Raw genomic sequence first — 27589 nt, 5'->3', positions numbered from 1 at the left:
TGGGGCCAATTTGGACATTTTCACTTAGGGGTGTACTCACTTTTGTGGCCAGCGGTTTAGACATTAATGGCTGTGTGTTGAGTTATTTTCAGGGGACAGCAAATTTACACTGTTATACAAGCTGTACACTCACTACTTTACATTGTAGCAAAGTGTAATTTCTTCAGTGTTGTCACATGCAAAGTTAAAATAAAATATTTACAAAAATGTGAGGGGTGTACTCACTTCTGTGAGATATTATATATATATATATATATATATATATATATATATATATATATATATATATATATATATATATTTTTTTTTTTTTTTGTCTCAGACGATCTACAATAGACTTTTGTGCATGAATCTTTAGTGTTTTTCATAGTGTCAGTTTTTGCCAAATTGCATTTGGAACCAATGTGTGGTCAAACTGACCCCCAAACACAAAAGTTGTACCCAGTTTTCAGCACAACAGGAGTGTGATGCATTACTGTGGCAGTTGCAAAAGGGAAGTTTTTCTGTGAATAAAGATGAAAAATGTTGTTTTCTCACATTTGCTACTGTAGAGCGAATGAGTTGCACAAGTGTACCAAAGATTTGGAAGATGAACTCACCTGAACGTTTTGGACACAGTGAAGGAGTTGTTTTTCTGATGCATTACTGTGGCAGTAACAAACCTCAGTGCTCAAGGTGGCGCTACAGTTTCCATCAAAGGCCTGTGTCATTAAATCAGATGCATTGCTCTAACAGCGGTTGATCTGAATGAGAAAACAGACAGTAGAAGACAAACACTGGCATAAATTGTCTTACAGCAAGCATTGGTTTGGTTTGCTGTGGTGGTTGATGGTCTGCAGTCTGGCCTGTTTCCATCACTGTGGATTTGAGTGGGAACGGCAGGTTTATTTTAGATGTGTCAGAATGTCTTATTCCTCTGGTAATCCTCAAGATGCTGCATAAATGTCACAGAGGATTCGGTATCTCAGTCTTTAAATAACCTTTCCTCTCCATTCATCATGACATCAAACCTCAATCTGAAAACAACCACAGACAATCCTCAATGGGCCCTTCAATGAAAATATGGCAGCAATTTTAATAAATTATGGGACTGCATAAAACAGAAATAATTTTCTGGCACCTTTACATTTCTTCACATCAGCATTTCCACTGACTTTGACAGATGCACTTTGGATTAAGTGAGTTTTTGCACACTTTGTTTGCCAGCAAATTAGTGTTGAACAATTTATAAACTGTGATTGATGAAAGAGAGCTTGTGTTTGCACCAAGGTGACAAATGACATATTATGGAATATATGACTATCCACATAATTGCTGTAAACAGACAGAATATGATTTATGAAGCATTCAGCATGTGCAAAACAGTTCATGAAGGGAGAAAAACTTACCAGATACTGAATCCGCATGAGTCAGGCCCATAGGTCTGATGTTTCATAACAGAAAACGTGTTTTCTAATAAGTCTGCAAAAGATAATTTCATATCTGAAACTACGGTGAAACAATTCAAAGGTAAATTTTGCATGTACAAATTCACATGTTCTTAGAAAGTGTGAGTGGAGCCTGTGCAAACGAACACATATTAACCTGTGAAAACAATTGTGTTAGAGGTCACAGAGCGTGAAACCAGTTTAACCTAGAAATATTAGTACACTTTAAATGACTCACCTGTGACGCACAAAATACTTCAAAAATTTATGAGCAAAACAAAAAAAGTCTGAAAACCTTCAACCTGCTAGAAGGATTCATCAATTTATGTACATTAAATAATAAACATTTTGGTAATGGTTTACAACAAGGTCCCATTAGTTAGTGCATTAACTACCAACGAGCAACAAATCTGTTACTGTATTCTTTAATCTTTATTAATGATAGTAAAAAATAAACTGTTCATTGTTAATCCATGGCCCATTAAATAATAAATGTATTAATAATAAATTAATTTATAATCAGTAATAAATTAATATAAATTAAAAAATGTGTTTTAAAATAAAAATAAACTTAAAAAGTCAATGATGCATTAGTAAATGTTGAAATTAACAATCACTAAGACTTATAAATTCTTTAGGAGTATTTTTAATTGTTAGTTCATGTTAAATAATGTAGTTTTATCAAATGGAGGCTTATTGTAAAGTGTTACCAATATCTCTAAGTTGTAAACCATGTTCGGAAATTTTAAGTTGTAAATTGTGTATTCAATTAATAGACGACTTCTACATGATCTAATATATATATATATATATATATATATATATATATATATATATACAGTGGGTACGGAAAGTATTCAGACCCCTTAAATTTTTCACTCTTTGTTATATTGCAGCCATTTGCTAAAATCATTTAAGTTCTTTTTTTTTTCCCTCAATGTACACACAGCACCCCATATTGACAGAAAAACACAGAATTGTTGACATTTTTGCAGATTTATTAAAAAAGAAAAGCTGAAATATCACATGGTCCTAAGTATTCAGACCCTTTGCTGTGACAGTCATATTTAACTCAGGTGCTGTCCATTTCTTCTGATCATCCTTGAGATGGTTCTACACCTTCATTTGAGTCCAGCTGTGTTTGATTATACTGATTGGACTTGATTAGGAAAGCCACACACCTGTCTATATAAGACCTTACAGCTCACAGTGCATGTCAGAGCAAATGAGCTCATTTGGTGTCTGAAAAATTTCTGCTGCACTTAAGGTTCCTAAGAGCACAGTGGCCTCCATAATCCTTAAATGGAAGACGTTTGGGACGACCAGAACCCTTCCTAGAGCTGGCCGTCCGGCCAAACTGAGCTATCGGGGGAGAAGAGCCTTGGTGAGAGAGGTAAAGAAGAACCCAAAGATCACTGTGGCTGAGCTCCAGAGATGCAGTCGGGAGATGGGAGAAAGTTGTAGAAAGTCAACCATCACTGCAGCCCTCCACCAGTCGGGGCTTTATGGCAGAGTGGCCCGACGGAAGCCTCTCCTCAGTGCAAGACACATGAAAGCCCGCATGGAGTTTAAGATGGTGAGAAATAAGATTCTCTGGTCTGATGAGACCAAGATAGAACTTTTTGGCCTTAATTCTAAGCGGTATGTGTGGAAAACCAGGCACTGCTCATCACCTGTCCAATACAGTCCCAACAGTGAAGCATGGTGGTGGCAGCATCATGCTGTGGGGGTGTTTTTCAGCTGCAGGGACAGGACGACTGGTTGCAATCGAGGGAAAGATGAATGCGGCCAAGTACAGGGATATCCTGGACGAAAACCTTCTCCAGAGTGCTCAGGACCTCAGACTGGGCCGAAGGTTTACCTTCCAACAAGACAATGACCCTAAGCACACAGCTAAAATAACGAAGGAGTGGCTTCACAACAACCCAGCCAGAGCCCTGACTTAAACCCAATTGAGCATCTCTGGAGAGACCTAAAAATGGCTGTCCACCAACGTTTACCATCCAACCTGACAGAACTGGAGAGGATCTGCAAGGAGGAATGGCAGAGGATCCACAAATCCAGGTGTGAAAAACTTGTTGCATCTTTCCCAAAAGACTCATGGCTGTATTAGATCAAAAGGGTGCTTCTACTAAATACTGAGCAAAGGGTCTGAATACTTAGGACCATGTGATATTTCAGTTTTTCTTTTTTAATAAATCTGCAAAAATGTCAACAATTCTGTGTTTTTCTGTCAATATGGGGTGCTGTGTGTACATTAATGAGGAAAAAAAATGAACTTAAATGATTTTAGCAAATGGCTGCAATATAACAGAGTGGCAAATTTAAGGGGGTCTGAATACTTTCCGTACCCACTGTATATATATATATATATATACATATACATATATACACACACACACATTTAGTCAAACCAAAATGTATTCAGACACCTTCAACATTTCTCACTTTATCACAGTTTATTCGCTACAGTTTAGCAAATGGTAATAAAATGAGACAAGAACTCAAGAGTTAACCGTGTCAGAACAAATTCATCTTGATAATATCAGATAACTTTGATAGAAAGGTATGTAACTGATTACAATCAACCAAAAATTATTCAGCTGTTAAATTTAAGTACACAATTAGATAATACCAATTTAGGTCAACCAATTAGCCTACCAAGCAATGCTTAATTTTGTTCAGTCTGTGGTGTAACACTTAAGCAAAACATGGTCAGGTCAAAGTGACTGAATCATTTTTGGTCCCAATTTTTTTTTAATCAATTTTACTGGTAGTCCACTGTCTGAAGAATGTTTGGCCGTAATATATCACAGTTTACTTTATTCTGCTATTCTCACTTGCATAAATTATAGTGTCCTGCACCCACCGATAAAAAAAATAAATAATAATAATAATAATTATATCTGGTGTCTGAATAATTTTTGGTTTGACTGTATGTATGTGTGTATATATATACTTTGATATAGTTTCCAGTAAGTTTATCTGAGATGGAATGCAGCCTAAATCACGTATTCCTCCCTCATTTTGAGGTCTACACACCCTCAGCATTCAGCATAAGTTATAAATCACCATCTACTCTGGAGATCACAGTGTAAACAGTCCCCTTAAAAGTGTTGACGTGTTTTATTAAAACTTTGCACTCGGACCTGATGTTCCTGTGATGAAAACCCCTGATTTCTGCGCGTGGAGCTGCTGAGGTGAGCTTTAGCAGGACTCTGAGTCTGAGCTAAACTGCTGATCCACGGAGGAAGAAGCAGAGCTCAGAAAGACCAGCCTGCTGAGTCTCCTGACCGGCCTGAGGGGTGCGAAACAGGCTCTGACCAGAGCTAAACACCCAACTCATGTGAGAGAGGAGGAATGTGTCAGGATCTGTCTGAGGAGAAGCGTGTGAATGAACAGAAATATCAGCTGTATGAGGAAAATCACTCATCATTTCACCTTCACTTCAACCCTGATTCATAAAACAGAGTCGACTGATGTAATGCTCACTGCTCTCATTAGCACAGTGTCATGAGGAAAGAAAAACACTTGAGAAACTGATATATTAATGGGGTTAACTTTAAAAACAAACAATACATAAAAGAGTAAAAGAGTTTAAAAACAAGACATTAAATAGGTGACAGATAAATATTACGCTAATTATTGTGTTTATTAGTGATGTTCGTACATTATTTGACACAAGCAAAGTATTTGCATTATTTAGAAAGCAACTTTATAGCCTTGGTCCACAAATCATTTGTTCATTATTTACATTTTGGAGGAAATGATGCCCTCTTGTGGTAAATTTAATGTCTCACAGTCAAACAGATGTTACTACTTTAACTAAAACAAATGTTCATTAAAAATACAAAATATCATATATTTTTTGAAAAAACAAACAAACCAAAAAAAATCTAAAGACATTAATACATTATAAAATTAGTTAAATATTGTAAAAATAATTTGTCAATGTATATAATTTAAAAATATTTGTGTTTATGAAGTTCTTACATTCTTTTTATTACTTTATTTCAAATATTTTCTTCAATTTAAAATAATTGTCATCAATACTATGATTTGGAAATTCACAGTGGAATAAAACAATAAAACAAATAAAACAGTAAAACAAATTCTTATATACATACAGGGTGCGATTTGCTGGGGGGATAAACAATTCCTGCAGAGATTCTGTTCTGGACAGACATTGGATCCATTTGTTTTGACAGAAATCAACAAGCGGTTTAAACAGATCATAAAAAGAGGTTTACCTTATGTGTAAAGTGGTTTCCAGCATGTGCAGGTCTCTATAAGTGTGTCAGGGGCTAAACAAATGAGCCAACACCTTCATTAAATCACATGTGGAGCAAAATAAACCTCTGTCATGAGAGCTCCGTGTACGGTATGACAGCCCATCATACAACAAACAACTGCCATTAAAACGATATGTTGACCAGCGGCTCGGGCCACGTCACTTCCACGTGCATGCATTTCTGTCTGATGACACACATTATATTCCTTAAGAGCAGGGAAAATATGTCAGAGGATCATGCTCAGGGGTGTTTCTTTCATACTCAGAAGAGATCTCAATTAATATTTATATAAAATAAAATAGTATAAAAATAATGTGGATAGCAAAGTTTGAAAAATCTAATCTCTTTGGACACTTTAGAGCAGTGTTTTTCTACCACATTGACTCCATACTCCCCCCTTCTTTGTCAAATATAATATTTGAAGGCCCCACAAGATATTTCTGGTACTTCTGCACATTTTTTAATGTTTAATTTTTAAAAAACTTTTAATTAATTAATTAATTGTATATAAAAAAAATCATTTAAAAAAATATATTTATATGAACAATTTTATATAAATTAAATAATTATGATCATTTATTAATTTAATAAAAATAATTAAATTAATTAGTTCCAGAACTGTCAATGACTGAATGCTCTTAAGGGTTTACATTTGAGTTTAAAATGATTTTACATTGATTTTTTAAAATTATTTTTTACTCAAGAAGCAATTTGTATTGACATAAGTAGTAACATTTGTATTATAAAAATTTTCATGATTTTTTACATTTTTTATTAATTTCCATTACTTTTCCAGGTATTAAAAAAACACACTTTAAAAATTCTCACATATATGGTGGTTTTCCAAGACAGAATGCTCATTTTAAAATAAAATAGCAGTTGTTGAGGGAACAAATTAAAAGAAAAAGAAATATGGTATCAATCTTGGTATCAATTTTTTAAAATTTTTTTTTAGCTGCTTTAGCTCATTTAAATTAATATTCTTCTTGGTTTATATTTTATTACCAATAAATTTTACATCACCTTTCTATATTTTTTTTACTCAAAAAAAGTTCTCTCAACATAACTAGAAAATGTTCTATTGAATATAAAAAAAATTACAAAAATTCCATGACCTATTTAGATTTTATTCATTTCCAGCACAGGTCTAGAAATCACACTTTTGAAATCCAGATTTTCCTAGACCGAATGCTGGCTTTTAAATAAAAATAGCAATTGTTGAGGGAACAAATGAAAATAAGAAATACACCGTTTTTTACAAGCTTGTTGTGTCTTATCATTTTAAGTCATCTTGAGACCCTTTAGTGGGTCCAGGTCCCTGGTTGAGAAACATAGATCTAGAGGCTGGGATGGGCAACTTCGGTCCTGCTGGGCCACTGTCCTGCAGAGTTTAGCTCCAATTCTAATCAAACACACCAGAACAAGCTAATCAAGGTCTTCAAGATCATTAGAAAGCTACAGGAAGGTGTGTTTAATTAGAGTTGGAGTTAAACTCTGCAGGACAGTGGCCCTTCAGGACCGAAGTTGCCCATCCCTGATCTAGAGTCTCCACACTTTCTTGAAGACATACAGTACTGAGATATTAAAGAGATCTCATATAATACACACTTAAAAATAAATGATAAAAATGCATCCCCCCCCCCCCGTAACAATGCAATAGAAGAACCATTTCTGGCTCCAAAAAGAACCTTTCAGTAAAAGTTCTAAAAATAATTATTTAAATAATCTAAATAAACTTTATTCCCTTCTATTGAATGGAATGTGGAACCATGAAGAACCATATACAGTATATATATGTGACCCTGGACCACAAAACCTTACGTCTTAAGTGTGAATTTTTCGAAATTGAGATTTATACATCATCTGAAAGCTGAATAAATAAGCTTTCCACTGAAATTAATCGATGGATTATTCCTTATCAAAATCGACGTTTTTATATATTTACAGTAGTAAATTTACTAAATATCTTCATCTAATATGATTTTTACTTAATATACTAATGATAAGGAAAAATCTATAATTTTGACCCATACGATGTATTTTTGGCTATTGCTACAAATATACCCCAGCGACTTATATATATATATATATATATATATATATTTTTTTTTAATTTTAATTTTTATGAGTGTATGTAATTGTTTATTTGACAATTCTCATTGCTAAAGATTTCCATGTTTTTAGTGTTGTATTTCAGGCAGGAATGTCTCTGGTCGGCAGTATGTAGGGTGTGAGCGTGAGCGTTGCGACGCTGTACTCGATGGCCGTCGGGGTACCTGCAGCTTTGCTGCTCTGGTTTCCCTTGATGGCCATCGGATGCTCTCTGAATCTCTTCTTCTGTTCTCTCCGCAGTGTAGAGCGGAAACTATCAGGCACGAAGCAGTAAACCACGGGATCCAGGCAGCTGTTCAGACTGCTGAGTGTGATGGTCACGTGATACGCCACAACATGCTGCTCTCTGCTGCCCCCTAGCTGGAAATAAACCACGGCCTCGCGCACGTGATATGGCGTGAAGCACACGGTGAACACCAGCAGCACGGCGACGAGCAGCCGGACGGCGCGCGTACGCCGACCCAAACTCTGCGGCATAAGCCGGCCATCCGCAAGCGCGCAGGCCACGCGGATCGTAAACGCCGCGATCACTAGCAGCGGCAGGACAAACTCCAGAACGGTGAGCGCGAAAAGCACGGCGGCGCGACAGCAAGACGCTCCATTAAACTCCAGCGCAGACGTCTGAAGGGAGTATGTGACCACGACGGCAAACAGCCAGATGCAAACGCTCACAATTTTTGCAACCCCCGGGCTCCGCCAACGGCTTCCCGCCGAATGCACCACTGCCATATAGCGATCCATGCAGATGCTGGTGAGAAACAAAATGCTGCAGTACATGTTGACGAAGTAGCTAAACGTGTGCACATAGAAACACGCCACGCAGTCGCCGCCACTGTGATAGAGCGCGATGCGGGCTGGGAGCGATAGCGCCACCAGCAGGTCGGTCACCGCCAGGTTTATGGTGTAAATGGCCGGCGTGCTCCGAGAGCGGCTGCGTTGGCAGAACACGTACAGGGCCAGGCTGTTCAGGACCACGCCGACCACAAACATGAGTGAGTTCACCACCATCAGCGTGATCCACAGCACGGAGAACTCATGGTACAGCGACTCGTCCAGGTGCGCCAGCCTCTTCAGGTACGGCACCCCCAGCGGACGGAGGCTTGTGTTGATGGGAGACTCAGATGTGATGTTTAAATGTTCTTCGAGGAAGGTCTCCATTACTAGAACATAGAAAATAGATTTATAATAAATTAATATAACAATATAAACAAACACATATAATAATTTACAAAATATTTTTAAATATAAACACACACACACACACACACACACACACATACATATGCAATGATATGCACGTGCAATAACAAGTCTTTTAGCAATGTGGTCTGAGAAAATCAGCTGATCATCAATCACAAGTCCAAGGTTTCTGGCTGTTTTTAAAGGAGTTATGGTTGATGTGCCTAACTGAATGGTGAAATTGTGATGAAACAATCGGTTTGATGGAACCACAACCAGTTCTGTCTTGGCAAGGTTGAGTTGAAGGTGATGGCCCTTCATCCAGCAAAAAATGTCTGTTAGACAAGCTGAGATGCGAGCAGCTATCGTCGGATCATCAGGATGGAATGAGAGGTAGAGTCAAGTGTCATCAGCATAGCAGTGGTATGAAAAGCCATGTTTTTGAATGACAGAACCTAGTGATGCCATGTAGACATAGAAGAGAAGTGGTCCAAGAACGGAGCCCTGAAGCACCCCAGTAGCTAGATGTTGCTGCTTCGATACCTCACCTCTCCAAGATACCTTGAAAGACCTATCTGAGAGATAAGACTCAAACCACTGGAGTGCGGTTCCTGAGATGTCTTGCCAATAGGATTGATAAGAGGATCTGGTGGTTAACCGTGTCAAAATCAGCGGATAGATCCAGCAGGATAAGTATTGAAGATTTGGAATCTGCTCTTGCAAGTCTTAGGGCTTCAACAACTGAGAGCAAGGCAGTCTCGGTTAACTGTCCACTTCTGAAACCAGACTGGTTGCTGTTGAGGAAGTTGTTCTGTGTGAGAAAGGCAGATACTTGGTTGAACACAGCTCGTTTAAGTGTTTTTGCAATGAAAGGAAGAAGGGAGTCTGTAGTTCTCTGAAAGAGATGGGTTAAGGGTAGGTTTCTCAAGTAGTGGAGTTATACGAGTGAGTGCAGGTACAACTGCAGGAGAAGTGGCTTGAAGGAGATGAGATGGAATAGGATCAAGCGGACAAGTAGTAGGATGATTAGAAAGGACGAGTTTGGAGAATTCTGCCTCAGAGAGTGAAGAGAAGGATGTGAACGAGTGTATGTTTGCTTGACAGATTGTGGTGTGGAATATTGTGCACTGATGGTTTGAATTTATTAATGAATAACGTGGCAAAGCCGTAAGTCACACACATATATACACACACACACTACTCAAAACCACATTTTCATAAGCAAAATTAACAATAATTAACATAATTATACGCTTAAATACAATAATTAGCAATTATTTAAATTATACATATAATAATTAGGTTATAGGTAAAAACTATATTTCTAACTATAATAACATATAATAATAATAACACACACATATTCACACACACAGACGTATATATATATATATATATATATATATATATATATATATATATATATATATATATATATATGCTTTCCTCATTAAATATTAATGCACTTTCAAAAATCCATGCATCAACAAAACAACATTAAAAACCATGATAACAAACAAAACTAATTTTTCCTATTAATTTATTATTTTTTAATAAAATATTTTTGGAAATTCTTAAAGTAAATAAATAAAACTTAACCTAGTAAAAATATAGATTACCTAAGCATTATATATTTAGGCTTACAAATAAAAATTATTTAAAAAAAATCTATCATATTTGAATGAAAACATTAGGCAAAATGTAATTAATCCTCAAAAAACTTTGGAGTATTTTTCCAATTTATTTAAAATCAGTTATTCTCTACCTATTTGAAATTACGTATATAGTTAAACAGTTGAAATCAACATGAATCCAGTTTGCAAACATTTGGGGTTGGTAAGACTTTTTAAATGTTTTTGAAGGAAGTCTCTTTTGCTCACCAAGGCTGCATTTATTTGATCAGAAAAACATTAAAAATACTAAGATTGAGAAATATTTTAATATATTTTGTAATTTATTTAGTTGTTTATTATTATCATTGTTACAATTTAATATTTTCTTGCTGAATAATCAATTAATTAAAAAAAAAAAAAAATCATAGTGACAAAGTTTTGAAGTTTAACAATATTAAGTGTGAAAAGACCATTTGTAATCAGTGTCTGTCAGATATCTCACAGCGCTGAGTTTTCTCAGATGAAAAGCCCTAATGGAGCGTCACAGAGCCGTCCCATCAGTGGGCACCGCATGAAGCTTTCCATAGCTTTCTAAAAATGGCACATTCTTCTGAGTTTGATTTTGTGAGAGAGTTTGTGCTCCTGTTCGCTGACGTCTCTCTGCTCTGAGACTATTTCTGAGCGCTTTAATGAAATATGTAAAAGAATCTCAGATTCTCTTTCATCAGCTCAGACTCCAGCCCTTTAACTCCGTCTGATCTTTACATACGAGGAGTTTGTTCATTTAGATTCTCTCTTGTGTAACATCATGTTACGCTCTGCAATTTCCCACATGGTTCAGTCAGCAGGGGGATCTGACTGTAATTTCCCATGGAAAATATAAAATTAACATCCAGTGGTTTAGGGTTAAATATTCCACTATAAATACATCTCAAACCCAACGTATATTTATAAGGAAGTAAAGAAAAGGTTCTCACCGGTACTGATCCAAGTGGATATCAGTTGCTTTCTGTAGTTTTTAAATCAAATGAAGCCTCTTTGAAATCTCAACAATCTCCATCACTCATGCAGACAAGTATAAACTGCATCTCTCAGTATAGCAATGTCCATTCTTTGTCTTTTGTCTCTTTTCCTCTCAAGGATAAGTGGATAAGACTCTCTCCAGCAGCTGCTCTGTTGTGAAGTGAGTCCTGCTGAAGAATGACACACTTTTAGGCCGTTGGTTTTCTCTCCGTCGTTCACCCTCCCCTTCCCTCTCGTTCTCATCTTCTCTCCAGTCCCTCCAAACTCTGGGCAGAAATCCTCAAAAGTCACTTTGCAGAGCAATCTGTCTTGTGGGACGAGAGCCGTAAAGCTCACCCGGTAAACAGGCCTCTGGGACATCAGCCATAGCAAAACACATATCCATAGTCCATATTTAGATAAATTCAGCTCTGAACGTCCCTTCCTCCTATAAGTTTTTGTGCACAAGTAGATTATGCGAAACATCTCTATTTAAAAAATGAACACAAATGTGTATAGAGTTTTTTTTGTTTTTTTAAAGAGGGAAAAAAAATATATATATATAATGTAAATTGCTCACACATACATACGTATACACATTTATAGAGATTTAAATATTAATTAATTAGTTGATAATTAATTTAGACATTTTAAATCTTTAAATCTATAAGACATTTTAAAACTTTTATTTATTTTTTTACATTTTAAAAATATGTTTTAAATAAATTTTATATTTATTACAGTTGTAATTGTATTATTTCTAATAATAATAAATATATATATATATATATATATATATATATATATATATATAATATATATATATATAATAAATATATATATATATATATATATATATATATATATATATATATATATATATATATATATATATATATATATATATATATATATATATATATATATATATATATAGTATTTTAGTAAACAATCTTTTATTATGTATAATAATATAAATACTAATAATAATTATATATTTTCATTGTGGCTTTATTTACATGACAGTTAGCCCCCTTCTTTTAGATGAGAAATTGATGAAGCATACCTGAAAACATCTTTTAAAGAGGTTTATCCATTAAAAGCAGTAAATAGTGGTGGACCACCCCTGAGAGCATCATCGTGAGGTGAGGCGTCCCGGTCCGGACCCCCCTCTGCATTACCTCACAGACACAAACATAAGCAAACACTGACCGTCAAAGCCTTCGGCGAAACAGCTGGAGCTCATGAGAGGAACGCTGCATTAGAGACGTCCTGCACATCATCCTTCATCACCAACCACAAGCCAGATCCAGCCATATTACAGTAAATCCTGCAGGATCCTCAGATCACCATTTGTTATTCCTCAGCATAAACACTCTGAAACAAAAGCCACGCATCTGAACTGACAAAAACACAGAATCCAATGAGATCAATGCAAAATGTTACATCATAACAAGAATGATGAAACAGCCTCAGAATATGAACTGTTGAATGGAAAAGTGGGATTCATTTGGCAGAAAAACACTGGCAGGTGTAACAATTTAAAGGATTCAAACAAAACAGCAACTTTCAATCAGTTTTAAAACTGAAAAAAAAAGCCTTTTTGTATTGTATCTCTATCAAAACACTATAAACAGGCCTGGAAAAATCTGAATCAATGTGAAACATCTACCAGAAAATAAATAGATGAATGAATGAATGTAAAACTCATCACTGCTTTACCCTGACCTCTTTCAGAACAGGATTCTGCCTGGAGAATCTCTCAAACGTGCCCCAGGGGATGATGGGAGATTGAGCTGTTTATAGAAAGAGTATATAATGTAAATGACATACAGAAACTTCTGCTGAAACTCCACGATTACAGGATTATATACTGAACATGATGTATGTTCATACAGGACACCATGCATCTTCACACACTTACAGCTTTACGTCTCATTTATCATATATGCTGAATTTGAACAAATAATTCTAAACAATATTCTAAAAATAATGAAAATTGCAAGACACCAGTTATATATTTACACAATTAAATAATTAAATAAATCAAACATTTAATTCTGTAAATCAAATAGGCCTACCATGATATATACTTATTTTACTACCTAAATATTTCATTTTAATTCATTACAACTTACAAATGAGGATAATCGAAACAATCAAAATCAACAAAAGATCAATAATATGTATGCTGTGACAAGTCTTAATATAAATACCTAAAAAAAAAAATTCTCACAATTTTTTACATGCAGAGAATTGAAGTGCAATTGAATGTGCTTAATTGTCATAAAAAATAATGTCGCAATGCAAATAATATAGAAAACCCTAAAAGAAATAGTCTGTTTTGTCATGCAAATGTTAATGTTCTCCCACTTACACAATTAAAAGTTTGTCTTTAACTTGCTAAGCTAATTCTGCAACACTAATTATCGTGAAATACATTGTAAACAAAAGTTTGTTTTAATTAGATAAAATTCAATAAAGTAATCAAAGTTTTCAGGTTTAAATGAATTGAGTATATTTATAAGCCCATAGACATTTCTAGAGGGCTGTGTAACTATATTAGGTTTTATAACTGTAGACGTCGAGATTTTTACAGGGTGACAAACTTTAAACAGCAGATAAAGGCAAATTAGCATGCAGTCGTTCATGAGGAAACAAATGTACTGCTAATGTGTTTCATTTTGGACTAAACCCGTCTTGCAGGTCCATTGTCCAGATCTGATGGAGTCACTGTCTAAACATCTGTCAGCTTGAGAAAACCCAGAGACAGTAAATCACTTTAGTCCTTCAACAACTAATAAAACTCTGTTACAATGAGCTCTGTATATATGAACGACAGCAACAGGTGTGTGAGATTATGAACACTGTAACACAAGCAAAAGTTAATGGGTGGTTTACCTGTTAAAAACATGGTTTGCCTGGGAAAAAGTTTTGGATTTAGTCCCATCGGCAACTACAAATAATGCAATTATAGTAGCTTAAACCAGTCTCCCACCCTAGTCACTATCCACTTTATTTTTATAGTGCTGGGTGCTTTCTAAGCACTGCTTCGTGAAGCTTCGAAACATTTGCGAATCATTTGTTTCGAACCAGTGGTTCGAAGCGAATATCAACCTGCCAAAGTCATGTGATTTCAGCAAACGAGGCTTCAGTCAATCGGTGTTCTTTTTTTTATTAAATACTCTCCCTAAAGCAAAGAGATCAATTCACCCATCACACACAAATAAGGCAAGCTCTCTCGAGTATTTATGCATAAGTTCCGAAACACTGCTTCATGAAGTGTCGGCACCTTATTCAATTTTTTTTTTTAGTTTAAAACGGGGCAGAGTGCAAATCGCAAATCATTTTATTCGGATTGGGACTTCACATCGTGTATTGTGAATCATTTGATTTAGATCGGGACTTTGGAGCTCAGATCGCAAAATATTTGATTCAGTTTGGGACTTCAGAGCAGGTTTGCGAATTGATTCAGATCAGGATTTCAGATTGTGTATCGCGAATCATTTGAAATCAGATCAGGACTTCGGAGCGCATATCGTGAATCTTTCGATTCAGATCGGGACTTCGGCTAGCGTATTGCGAATCATTTAGATCGGGACTTCGGAGGAGGTTTGCAAATCATTCGATTCAGATCGGGACTTTGGATCGCATACCGCCAAACATTTGATTCAGATCGGGACTTTGGATCGTGTATTGCGAATCATTTGATTCAGATCGGGACTTCAGGACCTTTCCAGTTATTTTACCTTCACAAAAACAGACCATTATGCTGCTTAAATGGAAACTGGTATTTGCTATCATATTATTTATATAAATATTTTGTAATCATAAATGGCTTGTAGCACAAATAGTTTTACAGTTTACTGAACTTGGTAAACGTCATAAAATGAAGCAGCAAATGTAGTTGATGAAGCAGCTCTTACGTACGCTTCACAGAATAAGGTGGGTTTCTGTTAATTAATAGAAAATACATAAGTTTTATCATATAAATGAGTATTAAGAAATAACTCTGATGAAAACAAATAGTCAAATGAGGACACGAAGAGTATGCCTGATGTACAGTATTCAAGCTTAGTATGCATCATATTGCTCAGAGTAAACTGTTTTGGAAGATTTTTAGTGTTTTGGATTCTTTTGCTTTTGTTTTCTAATATTTAAACAGGAAGATGAATATAGTAAACTGAAGTGCTTTTATGGATGTAAAATTAGCAACATGAGAAGCTTAAAACAGGAACCATAAATGTCGTGTTTGGTCTGAATGTCTGATGAATGCCATCGACTCCATCACATGAAAGAGTGAAATTGTTGTTTTTCTACTCAAACGTATTGAATTTCAGGACGTTCCTAGAAAACAAATCTTCTCATTTTCAGAAAAACACTTTCCTCCTAACATGGGACGGATGAGTTACTGTCTCAGCATAAACACACGGCCAAAAATGAACATCCATAAAAGTGAAAAACCGTCCCTCGTTACAGATGTTTATTCTGCCACCCATCACTCTGTCCAAAGTTAAACCTGACAGAGACTTCAGACACGTGCATGTATGAACTGTTTTTTTAAACGAATAACCCATCAATCTCCACCTAAAAGTAGGAGTAAAGCGGGTTAGCAAAAGCACTTCCTGTGAGAGTGGAAATCATCATCATATATCTGACTGTATGATGCCTGGTTCATTTTGAAGATGTGGACAAGTCTCGCCTCAAACTTTTATTACTATTTTATTAACTTGTATTATCATACAGGATGCAAAAAAGCAGCTTTTCAGTAGATAATAATGTTGATGCTAATATTATTTACCCTGTAAAATCTGACATGAAATAATAGTCAGAAAAAAAAAAAATCAATTTACGTATCAAAATTTACATCTGATAAAGTTTTCAGAAGTGGGTGTGGCAAAATGGCTCAATAGCGCCACCTATAAAATTTCAACAAAGTGCCCCTCGATCTATGTTTCACATACATGTACGAAATTCGGTAGACACGTACTAATACGTACAAAAAAGTCTCCCGGTACGAAGTCTGAAACCCAACAGGAATTCTGTTATTTTGAATTTTCTCTGCAAGCTTTGTGCCGTTTTTGCCATTTTCGCCATTTTCAGGTGTTGTATTTAAAAAAACCTTTCGTTGAAAGGCGTGTCCGTGGCGGCCTGATAAACTTTGATGTTTCGCCATGAAATAGGAAATTGTTGTAACATAAAATGTCCGATCTGCCCCAAACTTCACACAGTCGCTAAGATTCCTGGCCTGAACACATCTAAAGGCCAATATTCTGTTATATCGCCACCTGCTGGCAACAAGAAATTACTTGTTTTACACTAACTTAAACATGCAATGTCCAATCTTCACTAGACTTCACGTTTGGTAAGATTCGTGGGCTGAATACATCTAAAGGCGATATTCTGTTATAATCACAGCGCCACCTGCTGGCAACAGGATATATCATGTTTTACATGAACTCAAACACCACGTTCAATCTGCACCAAACTACATATGTTTGATAAAAGTCCTGGCTTCAAGATATCTACATGCCAATATTCAGTTATTGTCATAGCGCCACCAGCTGGCAGCAGCACATATAAATGACTTCCAATATCATATATTCCTCCTATATTTACCACTTTAAATGCATATTGCTCACCGGATGGCGGTGAGCCCAGGTGCGAGGGCCCTTTCAACGCTATTTGCAGCTTTAATGGAATATATGTTTATGTTTTGTATCATATTTGATACATCAGGTTTTTATGGTCCATACAGTATGATATAGTGAGAATATGGAGGAAAAACAGCTCAATTTTATTCAGAGGCCAAAACGGAGCAAAAATACCCAATTTGGTGCAATTTATGACAAAAAGTAAGATGAAATTCTGATGCTTGTAATGCAAATGAATGAGATCTTTATAATAGTATGAAGGATATTTACATAAAATTATATAAATATTGGTTGTTGCTCTATATCTCTTAATAATGTTTTATAAGATGAGATTTAAATGCTTAGTTTTATGATCAAATATAATGCAATTGCAATCATCACTGAACAAATAAATGTTCCTCGAACTCCTGATGGATCATATTTGACTCACATTTTAACACTTAAAAAAAAAATGATACATGGATAATCAAGCAAACCTAAGTTGCTTCAGTCCAGTAAGCGTCTTGAAATATTATTAACAATATAAAAGGCATTCTTAAAGATTTCTCAGCAAAAAGACACGCGAAGCACAAGCTACATATCTTAGTTTGTACAATTTTACTAAAATACCTTTTACTTGCTAAAAAAGTCCAAGCTATCAATCAGAGACAGAAGGCATGTAGCAGATTGTGTGTGACAGGTTTTTCAGCAAAGTGTTGATCATGTTGATGATTTAGAGGCTTTAGAAATTCATGATCAAATATGATACAGTAGGCTTTATAGGGTTAAATATGTGAGAATATTAACTGTACAGTAGCCTTTACAATTTGATCCACATTGTTTTTATTTCTGTTTTCGTGACGGGCAAAGTGCAGAACTAACAAACATGATTTAACGGTGTTGACAACATAGTAGTACTAGTTAAAAAAACAACAGTATGACGTTTGCCAAGATCATGTCAGATACAGCATAATTAAAACTTGTAAAATCTGAATCATATGAAAGCTTAGATCTTTTGTTTGATGTGATATCATGGAAAAACAGCCTAAATGGCAGTGACTTCCACAGTTAAAGGCAGTCAGGCAGCAACAGCTGCAGTTATGAAGTTAGTATGTTTTGGAAATATGAGGATTAATTTGAGTTTAAAGCAATGGAACAGCTCTGAGCATAATGTTATAATTGTGATCTTGAAATTGAATTATGGTGATTCTGACATGACATGAATGCAGCTTGAACAAAAACAAGTTGTGAGCCCTGAAAACACTTTTGTATAATTTCTATGAAGGTATTATACAGCTATATGTACCTATATTTAGCACACATCATTTACATGTGGATTTCATTTCGTTTGTAAAAAACAACAAAAAGGAACAAATAAAGATATTCCTCCACGTCCATAAAACAAAAACATAATACTGTAAAACATATTCCTGGCAGTGCTTTAGTGTTTTCTCCAAGGTTTTCAACTTCCTACTTGAGAAGTGCTTTTGGGCACTTCTTTTTGACAAGTGAACGGCTTGAAAAACAAATGCAAGCATTGCAGTTGGTTTCCTCACACAGTATATCATCTTTAGCATTAGCCCATAAAACACATTTATGATTGTAAGACTGAGATATCAAGTAGGAATACAATAACAACAAGCATGTACACTACCATTCCAAAGTTTAGGGGGTCTGTAAGATTTTTAAGATTTTTTTTTTTTTTAATTAATACTTTTATTCAGCAACGATGCATTAGACTGATCAGAAGTGACACTAAAGACATTTATAACGTTACAAAAGATTTCTGTTTCAATTAAATGCTGTTCTTTTTAAACTTTCTATTCATCTGTGAATCCTGAAAATAGTGTATTAGTTTCCACAAACATATTGGGCAGCAAAACTGTTTTCAACATTGATAATAATCAGAAATGTTTCTTGAGCAGCGCATCAGCATATTACAATGATTTCTGAAGGATAATGTTACACTGAAGATGGGAGTAATGATGCTAAATATTTGATCACAGCAATAAATTACATTTTACAATATATTCACATAGAAAGCAGTTTTTTCAATTGTAATAATATTTTTCAATTTTACAGTTTTTTTTAAATCAAACAAATGCTGACTTGGTGAACAGAAGAGACTTCTTTCAAAAACACAAAAAAATCTTACTGACCCCAAACTTTTGACCCCTAGTATAAAGTGACTAGTGAGGAGTGAATATCAGATAAAGGCACGTGCTGTGATACGCTAAAGCTAACGGTGTTAATTAAACAGGAAGTCAAAGTGATGTGGGCTCAGGTGGGTGGGCTGATGTTCATAGGTCATGGTGAAACCGTCGGTCATTCATTCGTCCCTCTCCGGCGGTGATCTGTCCCTCTGTCTGCGCTGGGCTAAAAACTTCTGGACCACAGACGGCCAATCCACAACGTTCTCCACGCGCACCTGTCCTCCAGACATGGACATCGCCACCTGACCGCCTGCACAGCAACACCACACGACTGCTTGAGATTGACACATGACAAATCCTATTATTTATTTCTTTTTTTGCTTAAACTAATAAAAAATAAAATAAAAATGTAATTACTGTACACAGGACTGTACTATACTAAGTATGAAATTATATTATAATAATATATAATATTGCTAAATATTAATTATACATTTAAACATGAATTGATGAATTATGATATTAATAATATAATATAATATACAATATCTCACAAAAGTGAGTACACCCCTCACATTTCAGCAACAATTTTAGTATCTTCTCAAGGGACAATACTACACAAATGAAACTTGGATATATTTTAGAGTAGTCAATGTACAGCTTGTATAGCAGTGCAAATTTACTGTCCTCTAAATACAACTCAGCATATTGAGCTGTTGGATGTTAGACACATGGTGAATGCCCCGCATGTGCTCAGTAGGGTTCAGGTCTGGAGACATACTTGGCCACTCCATCACCTTCACCTTCAGCTTCATCAGCAAGGCAGTTGTCATCTTGGCAGTGTGTTTGGGGTCGTTAATTATGTTGGAAAACTGCCGTTCGGTCCAGCTTCTGAAGGGAGGGCATCATCTTCTGCTTCAGAATGTCACAGTACATGTTGGAATCCATGTTTCCCTCAATGAACCTCAGCTCACCAGCACCAGCAGCACTCATGCAGCCCCAGACCATGCTGCTACCACCACCATGCTTGACTGTAGGCAAGATACAATTTTCTTGGTACTCCTCACCAGGGCATCGCCACACATGCTGGACACCATCTGAGCCAAACAAGTTTACCTCAGACTCATCAGACCACAGGACATGTTTCCAATAATTCATGCTCTTGGACAGATTATCTTAAGCAAACTGTTTGCAGGCTTTCTTGTGAGCCAGCTTCAGAAGAGGCTTCCTTCTGGGACGACGGCCATGCAAACAGACTTGTTGCAGTGTGCAGCGTATTGTCTGAGCACTGACAAGCTGACCTTCCGCAACCTCTAAAGCAACCTTTTGAAGCCAGCTTCTGCACCTGAAGCACAGCACAAGGACTCAACTTCTTTGATCGACCCTTGCGAGGCCTGTTCCGAGTTAAACCAGTCTTGGAAAAACTCTGTATGCCACTGGCCACTGTACTGTAACTCAGTTTCAGGGTGTTACCGAACTTCTTATAGCCTCGGCCATCTCTGTGGAGAGCAGCAATTCTGATTCTTAAATCCTCAGAGAGTTCTTTGCCGTGAGGTGCCATGTTGAACATCCAGTGGTCAGTATGAGAGAATTGTACTCAAAGCACCAAATGTTAACTGCTGCAATATAAGATACACAAATTTGTATAGTCCTGTCAAGCAGACAAAAACATGAACATGATGAATAGGACATGTGGCTTTGCATGGTTAAACGACGTATAGCTGTTATCACTTAGGGTGTACTCACTTTTGTTGCCAGTTTTTTTGACAATAATGGCTGTATGTTGAGTTATTTTCAGAGGTCAGTAAATCTTTACTGCTATAAGTTGCACATTGACTACGGTAAAATATATCTAAGTTTCATTTCTATAGAATTGTCCCTTGAGAAGATACTAAAATTATTGCTGAAATGTGAGGGGTGTACTCACTTTTGTGAGATACTGTATCTACGGATGCATGTATTCAGTCAGTCATTCAGTCAGTCAGTCATTCAATAAAGCAATAGCAAACTCATAGTGGTAGAAATTAAAATAATCATAATAACAATAAAACTTCAATAAATAAATGATAACAGAATAATTAGCATATTATCATATTATTATTTTTTTACAACAGTTTTTGAACTGAACATTTTGAAGTAGAAGACTGAAATTGTATTTTCTTGTAAAATGTACTCCACTAACCTTTATTTACAACTTTGAAAAATATTTTTTACAATTTTATAATATAATATAATTATTTATTATATATTTATTTTAAAGCTGCGGTCCGTAAGTTTTGCCTCTTAGTCACCATCTGTTTGAAAACCTGGAATTGCAAGCTGCTTGCGGAATTATCTTCCTTGCGTGGGCTGTACTCTAATGTACTCTTACATGAATCTAATGTTTTGAGGTGAATGTGTGGCAGTCAGTCACCGCACCGATGTGGATACTGTACTCAGGAATCACAGATTCTAGCCTACGTCTTGGAATATATGACCCAAATAAGAATTTTCACCGTATATTGCCATCTGAACAAGTAAGTAACAAGTCTGCCATGTTTGTTCTGACCAACTGAGGAAAAAAGAATTACCATAAATCGCGCTTCCAATGGTGACTAAATCTAACGATCAGTTAGCTCATATCACATCTAACCGTGCAAATTATTATTATACTTTATTCTCAAATTATTAATGTTAATAACATCAGCACTGCGTGACAATGAGTATAGTATGTATTAGCGTGTAGATTTCAATTTCTGTACAGTCTAATATCTAATTGTCATACCATTCGAATTTCATGTTAAGAAATTCTTTTAACCCAAAAAGCAAACTATGCTCCCTTCGAACTGGTTTTCTTTAAAATACAAATCTTGTGTAATCCCAGGCTATCTGTAACCAGAAGCACATTTAAAACGAATATAATTTCATTTCATTCACATGTGTTTCATAAACACATAATCCTTTCTGGGTTACAATCCACCATCAAAATGATACATTTAATTATTCTAGCTGCTGGGAGAAAAGGCTATAAACAATCCGCCACCTGCAGGATCCTCATGTGATATAGTCTAGTAGCTGGGACAACTTCTTTATGTTTACAGACGTGATGTAATGACACAGCAGCATGCTCGAATTTCCCGCGAAAACCTACCCGTACCACTCAAATTAGAAAACATTATTATAAGCTAACCGTTGTGAATCGGGCTAAAGTAAGGCGATAGTTTCGAACACTGGCTGGTTATGTACTTGCTCAAATATTGATTTCGGATCATTTTTAACCCAAAAAAGTTATGGACTGCAGCTTTAATGCAGCAAAGGCTATTTTCATTGCTTATTCCTATTAAGATTATTTTTATTTCTACTAGTTTACAAAGCAAACTTCAGTAAAGAAATAAAACAGAATAATTAAACGAGCTGTTTCTTACAATATAAAAAATACAGCAATTATATAGTTTTTATATAAAATCTAAAATGTTTATAGAAAATCTAAAATTAGTTTAAAATTGACCACATAAATTATTCTTCTACCAAAGAAGAGGAGTAGTGAAATTGTGTACTTACCCTCGGGGAGGATCTGCGTCCTCTTGTTTCCTCTGACACAGCTGACAGGCGCTTGAGCCAGCAGCTCTAAAGAGCGAGAACCTGTCAAACCTTCAGTGTCTTCATCCACATTCATCACATTACGACACTCCACAGAGCAGATCTTCCCTGAACACAAAGGGAACGAGAAATTGTGAGAAGTAAACTCAGAATTCTGAGGAAAAAAGTCAGAATTGCGAGATGTAAACAGAATTCTGAGAGAAGTCAAAACTGGAACATGTAAACTCATAATTCTGAAAAAAAGTTGTGAGATGTAAATTAATTCAAAATTCTGAGGAAAAGTCAGAATTGTGAGATAACTTGCAAATACAAGATATAAATTCACAATTGCAAGAAAGAAAATTGCGACTATTTTGACAGTAACATGCAAATGATCTCTACATAAAAAGATAAACTCCTACCTGCGCTTTTGCAGAGAACCTTGATGGAGTAGAACAGGTTGGTGAACAGGTTGAACGGAGACGGAACTCCGGACTTGCGGCTCATATCGCGGATCAGAACGGCACGGCCAAACTTCCACTCTGTGTCGGACTGAGCCTGGATGCGCTGGTACGTGTCGCTCATCATGGCGATGAGAAGGTTGATCAACACAATGCATGTCACCACCAGATACACACCAAACACCATTTTAGCTAAAACGGCGGTGGCAGGAGGCGAGCGCTCCAGATCGGGAATTTTATCCGGTTCGGTTAAACCAAACAAGGCGAAGAAGAGCAGCACAGACATGTTTAAAGGATCCGGAACAGTCACGTTACCGGTACTGTTGTCCCAATCTTGAGGATACAGTGGCTGACACAGAGCGGTGAGACTCAGCGTAAAGGCGGTGTGGAACAACATGAGGATCACAGCGAACCGACACAGATCCTTCATCAGGTCTCGTATGATTATGGCCCACGGGCCGAATAAGTGATGGAATGTGAGGAACTCTAGCAGCTGGATGAACGCCAGCATCATTGCCACGGCCAGTAGGACGTTTCGAGCGAACAGGCAGTGCAGGTGCGACGGTGGCCACCACTGGGTGAAGACCGCCAGCAGGTGGCACAGCAGAGCCGCGGCGGAGAAGCCCAGGAGAAGAAGACGAATCCACGCTAATCCGGCACGCTCACCTGGGAAAGTCAGCTCGGACACCAGCATCCCACAGAGCCAGATCAGCAACAGACACTCAGACCAGCCGGGCACCAGACGGCCCTCGGACAGAGGACTCACAGGCGGATACACGATCGTCAGGATGAACAGGGCCAACAGGAAGACGTGCGACACCAGGTGACTCATGAACTTCACGATTGGGATGGTGTTAAAGCTGAGTGGAGATTAAAGCAATCAGTTAGACACATTTCTCCTCAAGTGAGACACACTGGCAGTAAAAAGTCTGGAGACATGTGACTGAATTTATGTTTCTTAAAAACCTTTTAATCTAATTGAAATAAAGATATAATAAAATAAAATGCGAATATTAGATTCAAAACAAATTTAGACAAAAAAAAAATCATAAAATGAGAAATGTTGCCTTTGGCAGCTAACTGAAAAAAAGCACTGAAGTACTTAAATTACTAAAACGAAAAATGAAATAAAAATCAATTTAAGCTGAATAGAAATATGAAAAAAGAAAAATGACAAAAGCACATAAAACTTCAACTAATATTAAAATGAAACCTGAAAATATAAAACAAAGGCTAATTTATTAAAATATGAATAAATACTATAATATTTGATAAATAATACTAAAATTGATCTAAAATCCAGCATTGTTATTGTTAACTAAAACTACTACAACTGTTTTCTATAATTGAAATAGATAAAACAAATATTAGATGAGAAATTAAACAAAACTTACTGAAACTAAAACTGAAATAAAAATAAATTTAAGCTGAATAGAAATATATAAAAAAGAAACATGACAAAATTACTACAATTAAAATTAAAATGAAACCTGAAAATATGAAATAAAAGCTAATTTATTAAAATATTAATAAATACTATACTAGTTTGTAAATAATTCTAAATTGAATTGAAATAAAGATAAAATAAAAAATAAATATTGGATGAAAAATTTGAAATGTTGCCTTGGAAACTGAAATTACTGAAACTAAAACTGGAATAAAAAGAATATTTTTAAGCTGATTGTAAATATAAAAAATAAAAGGTAATAAAAAAAGACAAAATTAAAATGAAAACAAATGAAATGAAAATGTCAAAAAAATGAATAAATACTATAATAATACACGATACTAAAATAACACTTTTCAAGGCTTTGTGGTATGATTTTATATGTTTTGAAAGAAATAAATTCTTTTCATCAACAAGGACAGTAAAGACATTTAGGCCGCATGTCCACCAAAGCGTTTCTTCCCGAGGCTGGCATATTTTTTCAATTGTTCTCAATGGGAGTGCCGCCTTTTTTAAAACACCAGGAGTTTGCCGAGTGCTGAGCGTCCTTTTCACACTGAGCGCTGAGTGTTTGGCCGTTTTTTCCTCTGTGCCGAGAGTTGAAGAATGTTCAACTTCGGGTAAAACGCTGTGCTCTTCACTGTCACGTCCTTGTCAGCCAACCAATCAGAATGAAGGAGGGGTGGGACTAATACCGACCACCCACTTGTACTACGACTGAACAACAATGGAAAAGTTAATATTGCTTGTCTCAGAGTATTTATATCTTTACCAGATGGAATTGCAGGACTACCATAATACGGTTATGAAAAATAATGCTTGGAGAAACATTTCATTCGCAATGCATCTGCCATTATTTCAGCGGATATTCTGTATCATAGCAACCACAGCGTCTCAAACGAAAAAACACTGGCATTTTCAGCTGGCTAAAAACACTTTGGTGGACACGCAGCCTTATAATGTTACAAAAAACTTTTCCTATTTTAACTAAATGCTGTTCTTTTGAACTTTCTACTCAAAGAATACTGAAACAAATCATGGAATTAAACAGCTCAACTGTTTTCAACATTGATAATAAATCAGAAATGTTTCTTGAGCAGCAAATGATTTCTGAAGACTCATGTGGCACTGAAGACTGGAGTAATGATGCTGAAAATTCAACTTTGATCATATTTAGATCAACATATATTTACACAGAAAACAGCTATTTGAAATTGTAATAATATTTCACAATATTACAGTTTTTACTGTATTTTTGTACCAATATTACTGTATTAGTGTACCTGTGTCTGAGTGGCAGTGAGAGCACCAGCCACAGTGGAGGGAAGAACAGCAAACAGAAGAACAGCAGCAGGATCTTCCATGAATCCCACTGCAGACTTCCGTGCCACACGTCCGTCAGGTATGTCTGCACCGCCGGATGGGAAACCACTCCCTTCTGCCGGCCCTCGATCAGGCAGTCCAGCACGCTGGCGCTTCGGTGGTCCACGGCCCTGAGGATAGGGCCTGCGCCATGTCCCCCAGCTGAGGCAGCGAGGGTCAGGAGGTCAGAGGCCATGAGCTCACAGTGACGCGCGGCGGCCTGCAGGTCGACGGAGCGCTCCTTCTCTCTGAGCGCGGCCAGAGTCAGAGCTCGCGACAGACGGACACACGTGTCCAGTGGAGCCGGAGAATGAAGAACCAACTCCTCCAGAGCCAGATTATCATTCATCCGGCCGCACACCATCAGATTGAACACAAACTACAGACAAAACGCAAAACAAAACATGCTAAAGGATCCACTTTGAATTGGTTTATTTAAAGTAGAACAAGGCACATAAAGCTGTAAATCTTCCTGTGAGTCTCATCTGCTCATTAAATATGAAATGAAAGAATCAACCCTGCCATCATATTAAACAAACAATACAGCTGTATCAAACTAAATCTACAGAAAAACACAGTGATGTAAAAATGAGAGACGCCCAACAATCGGTATCGGCCAATAAAAGCAATTTATTTCACTATCGGCCATTGGCCGATTGTTGAAAATCAGCCGATGATCAGGGCCGATTATATCCTGTCAATCAAACGGCAACGGAAAAAACGTGTCAGACTGCAACTCATACTGTGAGTGAAGAAAATCTCTGTTGAATTTAGGGCTGTCAAAATTAATGTGACAATAAGGCATTAACAGTTAAAAAAAGCGACATTAAAGCAGGCTCTATTTGACCAGATGAATCACCCGTAGTTCATCCAATAATCACAAAGAGTTATGTGCTTTCTTACTTCTAATAAACTCTCACCTTTCAAATCTTGTACATTCTATCACAAAATACAAAAAAATCAATGCCGTTTTGACGCTTTTAAATGACGTGACAGACCGCTATTGCATCTCAGTTCAAGTTCAAGTCTCTTCCAGTTTGGTAAGTTATAGCGCAAAATACACATGTATGTACATCATAAGATGTTGAAAGATACAGTATGGCTTACCAAAATGTATCATGCCTGTCTAATGTAATCGCTCAGTGTTTCATCTTTCAACCGTGGACAGATGCCAATAAAACAGATTGTGAACAGTATGTCACTTAAGTTATTCCGCTGTTCACAGTTCTTTAGTTAGCTATAAAACAACACTGAAGAGGAGCTTTTTTACTTATAATTATATATGTATGTTTGAATAAATCTGGAATTAAGGTATTTATGAAGAAAAAAGTAAAGTTTATGTTTAAGTTT

At 36.2% G+C, this 27589-nt stretch overlaps 2 protein-coding genes across 9 annotated transcripts in view; both read right to left on the bottom strand.

Annotated features, from left to right (window-relative positions):
- Positions 1-7809: 7809 nt before the first annotated feature.
- On the bottom strand, positions 7810-13402 carry LOC131526092 (G-protein coupled receptor 20). 3 transcript variants are annotated; one of them, XM_058754201.1, is made up of 3 exons: positions 13354-13402; positions 12838-13002; positions 7810-8991 (listed from the first exon to the last, which is right to left on the bottom strand). In XM_058754201.1, exons 2-3 carry the CDS (start codon positions 12869-12871, stop codon positions 7913-7915), a joined length of 1113 nt encoding a protein of 370 aa, XP_058610184.1. In that variant the 5' UTR covers positions 12872-13002; positions 13354-13402; the 3' UTR covers positions 7810-7912. The 3 variants fall into 3 exon arrangements, with proteins under 3 accessions (XP_058610184.1, XP_058610185.1, XP_058610186.1); XM_058754202.1 differs by lacking the exon at positions 13354-13402 and having other exon boundaries at positions 12838-13011; XM_058754203.1 differs by lacking the exons at positions 12838-13002; positions 13354-13402 and adding an exon at positions 11601-11688.
- A 4691-nt stretch (positions 13403-18093) lies between these two features.
- Positions 18094-27589, bottom strand: part of trpn1 (transient receptor potential cation channel, subfamily N, member 1) — a 90044-nt gene continuing 80548 nt past the window's right edge. For 4 of the 6 annotated variants that reach the window (XM_058752813.1, XM_058752816.1, XM_058752817.1 and 1 more), the window contains 4 exons: positions 26161-26618; positions 23392-24290; positions 22952-23098; positions 18094-19745 (listed from right to left, as the gene is read on the bottom strand). In XM_058752813.1, the coding sequence (XP_058608796.1) occupies positions 19588-19745; positions 22952-23098; positions 23392-24290; positions 26161-26618 (1662 nt within the window). In that variant the 3' untranslated portion in view covers positions 18094-19587. The remainder of the gene's footprint in view (positions 19746-22951; positions 23099-23391; positions 24291-26160; positions 26619-27589) is intronic. The other 2 variants (XM_058752814.1, XM_058752815.1) reach the window with 2 other exon arrangements.

Source organism: Onychostoma macrolepis, chromosome 19 (assembly GCF_012432095.1).
Source record: "Onychostoma macrolepis isolate SWU-2019 chromosome 19, ASM1243209v1, whole genome shotgun sequence".
NCBI lineage: Eukaryota > Metazoa > Chordata > Actinopteri > Cypriniformes > Cyprinidae > Onychostoma > Onychostoma macrolepis.
This window is presented reverse-complemented; position numbering and strand designations above follow the sequence as displayed.